The sequence below is a fragment of the Abrus precatorius genome, unplaced genomic scaffold (genome assembly GCF_003935025.1).
Source record: "Abrus precatorius isolate BTA unplaced genomic scaffold, Abrus_2018 Scaffold7, whole genome shotgun sequence".
Lineage (NCBI taxonomy): Eukaryota > Viridiplantae > Streptophyta > Magnoliopsida > Fabales > Fabaceae > Abrus > Abrus precatorius.
Window position 1 is genome coordinate 5,472,817 of NW_020874417.1, and position 4,090 is coordinate 5,476,906.

At 36.6% G+C, this 4,090-nt stretch overlaps 1 protein-coding gene across 1 annotated transcript; it reads left to right on the plus strand.

Annotated features, from left to right (window-relative positions):
- Positions 1–248: 248 nt before the first annotated feature.
- Positions 249–3,658, plus strand: LOC113872863 (IQ domain-containing protein IQM3-like). Its single transcript, XM_027510717.1, has 10 exons — positions 249–270; positions 352–613; positions 1,055–1,163; positions 1,345–1,410; positions 1,505–1,593; positions 1,950–2,037; positions 2,153–2,299; positions 2,414–2,506; positions 2,768–2,869; positions 3,053–3,658. The coding sequence occupies exons 1-10, from the start codon at positions 249–251 to the stop codon at positions 3,563–3,565; spliced, it is 1,491 nt and encodes a 496-aa protein (XP_027366518.1). The 3' UTR covers positions 3,566–3,658.
- The last annotated feature ends 432 nt before the right edge of the window (positions 3,659–4,090 follow it).

The window sequence follows — 4,090 nt, forward strand, 5'->3', positions numbered from 1 at the left end:
ATGAAGCGCGTAGGAAGAGGAGAAAATAGAAAATAAAAAAATAATAAAGAAATGGACAGGCTGTGCTCCTTCCCACTCCATATATATAAGTTGCTAACTTCAACGTAATGTGTGAGCTTTCTCTTCCCTCTTCCCTCTTCCCTCTTCATATTCCTAAAGAACAAGTCCAACGATCAAACTCAGTGGTGAAAACAAAGCCCCTCCTCTCTCTCTCTCACTCTCTCTCTCCATCCCTTGATTCTGCACATATGGAGGTTCAGACTCACACCCACACCCACACCCACACCCACACCCTCTCTGCTTTCGATGTCAACTCCAACTCCAACCCCAACCCCAAACCCCCATTCCCTTTTGACATTCACGCATCCCAATTTCGGAGCTCCGAATACCCGGACTCCACCTTTCCTCTCTCCCCCGACCAACTCCTACAATCCCACTCCTTTAATGCTCCAGAACCCGAAATTAACACTCAAAATCACGAATCACCCAAGCCCCACGCTCCAGGACGCGCGTGCCCTCAGACCAACGCTGCCCTTAGGGTGCAGAAGGTGTACCGGAGTTACCGCACCCGCCGCAGGTTGGCTGATTCAGCCGTCGTTGCCGAGGAACTCTGGTGCGTCCTCTCTGCATGGAAACTCTCTCTCTCTAGCTATCTAGTTTATTTTATTAATATGATTTTTTTGTTTTAATTTTCTTCAATAACATTTTCCAACAACACACGATAATAATAGATAAATGGAAAATGTTTATTAAAAATTATAATATTTAATATTATAAATTGTTATATCACGTGATGATCTTTTTATTAGATGTTATAAATTTTTTATAAAAAATTATTTATTGACTATTGGATACAGCATAAAAAATGGAAATACTAGGGTAATTTTTTAATGTGTGTTATAAAAAATTAATAAATAATAACTTATTATTAAGAATTTAAATATTTAATATTATTAATATATTATATTTAAAGTATGTTTTGATTTCTAACATAATAAAAATATATTAAATTCTTTTTAAGTATTATTGAGAAAAAACATGTTAATTTGTGAAGGTGGCAAGTGATTGATTTTGCGAGGCTAAACCACAGCACCATTTCGTTCTTCAATTTGCCTGAGAGTGCTGCGTCTCGGTGGAGTAGGGTCAAACTTAATGCTTCCAAGGTCTCTCTCTCTAAAATTTCGTTTTTTTGTTTTTTTTGTTTTTTGTTTTTTTTTTGTACGTAGACTTATACGTGTTATACGGATCTTTGTACGTTTAGTTTGGAAGATATTGTGCTTGTGATTATTGACTCGGAAAAGGACGATTTTGATGTTGGATTCTGAAGTCAACTTTTTTTGGCAGGTGGGAAAGGGGTTGTCCTTAGATGCCAAGGCACAAAAATTGGCTTTTCAGCATTGGATTGAAGCTGTGAGCATGCAATTCCTCAACCCCTTTTTATTTCTTTATTTATTTTTAGCTTGTTATGTTTGATTTGACCAACAGATTCTTATCTCAACTGTAGATTGATCCGCGCCACCGCTACGGGCATAACTTGCATTATTACTATGAAGAATGGTGCAAAACGGATTCTGGCCAGCCTTTCTTTTATTGGTGAGACTAACTGAATTGGGCTTATAATTGAACTGGGTGTGTGACTATCGAAATAAGACCATTTTTTATTGGTAACATATATGCTGTTGATATTGGATAGTTCCATTGTGGAATGAATATGCTTTGCTTTTGACCCTGTTATTGGGATGCTAAATTTCATAATCTTCTTTCGAAAAATAAGCATTACAGATTAGTTAGATGAAATGGGGAGTTTTAATTTTGTTTACTATCTCTTGTTTTAAGAATGTTGCAGCTTGTTACAACTTGGGTTAAGGTGTAGAGAAAGATGCTGGGTAGAATGATCAGAGAGCAAAGTTGTAGTTTTGTATCTGAAACTTCTTTTTCTCATTCTACAGGTTGGATTTAGGAAATGGGAAAAATCTTGATCTTGAACAATGCTCCAGATCGAAACTCCGAAAACAATGCATAAAGTATCTTGGACCTGTATGTGCACTTACTGATTGGATTTATTACTTTTTTTTTGTTAATTATAGCTGACATTGACTTTATTGACTTTCAAACTGACTTGTTGATCTTTGTTAACAATTTTCTAAATTAGCAAGAGAGAGAGCACCATGAATACATTGTCAGCGAGGGAAGAATCATCCACAAGCAATCTGGGGATTTTCTTGATACAAAAGAAGGTTCTGAGGATGCCAAGTGGATATTTGTAATGAGCACCTCTAAGAAACTTTATGCTGGCAAGGTAACAATTCAAGATCGGTTATTGTTTCTAGTTTTCAATTTTCTCATTTATGTAATGTATAGATACTTCGCCATTTCTGTCCAAAATTATCGATACATTGTAATAACCTTTCAGAAAAAGAAAGGATTATTTCATCATTCTTCATTCTTGGCTGGTGGAGCCACTTTAGCTGCTGGAAGGCTGGAGGTTGAGCATGGCATTCTTAAGGTACAATTAGCATCATCATATGTTGCATGATTAATCAAAATTTTGTGCCATTAGAAACTTTTTGTATGAATATGAGATGGTCCCATTCACAGTCTCAGTGATAGTGCGCTGCTATCATCTTTTTTCTTTTTGTTTTTTATGGTGCAAATATGGCTATGCGCATGGAATCACACTGATAGACATCGACATCTTGTGCTGTTTGCTAATTCCAATGTATGTGCATTGACAAATGTCTGATTCTCAATGGCTTTGACTTTTCAGTCAATCTCTGCATATAGTGGACACTACCGGCCAACCGATGACACACTCAACACCTTCTCAGCATATCTCAAGGAAAATGGTGTCAACCTTGATGAAGTTGAGGTAATTGATTAGCACCAAGCCATTCCTGTATAGATTAACTCTAGATTTATTATAATTTTTTTTTAAAAGCTTTTTCTTCGGGAAGACATTGATCATTTATGGCCAGAATGTTTAATAATTAATTGGAAAACACGGTAATACTCACATGCATTTTTATTGAATGACTCTGATTCCTTGTTTCAGATACGCAATTCAAAGGATGACACTGATGCTTACGACGATGGAAAGCCTAGTGAAACTTTCACAACAGCATCTGAAGATTCTACCAATACAAATGTACCTGACCTTGGAATTTCTGAGGAATCTGAGAACACCCTATCATCAAATAATGAAGAACCTCGACCTGGATCTGTTGGTAGTTATAAAAGGACTCTATCAGGTGGTCTTCAGAGCCCAAGGGCTGAGGTACCCAAGACAGCAATATTGCAAAGAATCAATTCCAAGAAGGCCTCAAAGTCCTATCAATTGGGGCATAAACTTTCACGTAAATGGTCAACAGGAGCTGGACCTAGAATTGGGTGTGTTGCTGACTACCCTGTAGAGCTTAGACTACAGGCCTTGGAAATGCTTAACCTTTCTCCAAAACTTCCTCCTTCTCCTTCTTCATACATGATAATGGGTGGTCTTGTATCACCTACGGCTTTAACAGCCCCCAATGGCACTCAAATTTACAGTGATGAGAATTCTGTTAACTGATCTTATGATTATGTATGCTTTAGGTGCTAAGCTAGGTGTGCTTTAGTTAATAGTTAATGTAAAACATATATTCTCTATGTTATCTCAACTTTTAAGGACTTGGTGTTAATAAAAATCTAAACGTTTTTATTAAATTATCTGACGGATGTTTCCACTGACATGAGGATAAATGAAAAAGCGTTTGATGCGATCCCTTCTAGTGGAAGGCTTATTATTAATGCCAAATCAGGTTAAAATCCTCTTGTAGTGAAAAGTTTATTAACGCCAAATTGGGTTAAAATCCCCTTCTAGTGAAAAGCTTATTAATGCCAAATTTGGTTAACATTGAGATCAGCTATGTGATCTGTGGTAGAGGTCATTTAATACTACAAATATCTTCCACAAGAAATCTCCACAAGTAACGTGTCAAATTGCTTTCGTGACTTTAAGAAGATCAAGTTGCTCTAAGTTCAAACAGCACTGAAAACTTCTAAAGTGTTTGACATATTCAAGATGGTAGGATCATGATAGAAATGTATTTATCAT

Bases quoted from the DNA above. Each gene is read 5' to 3' on its own strand.
- LOC113872863 (XM_027510717.1), top strand. From the start codon at position 249: ATGGAGGTTCAGACTCACACCC. The intron at 614-1,054 runs GTGCGTCCTCTC...TAATTTGTGAAG, and splicing joins GTCGTTGCCGAGGAACTCTG to GTGGCAAGTGATTGATTTTG. The intron at 2,038-2,152 runs GTATGTGCACTT...TTTCTAAATTAG, and splicing joins GCATAAAGTATCTTGGACCT to CAAGAGAGAGAGCACCATGA.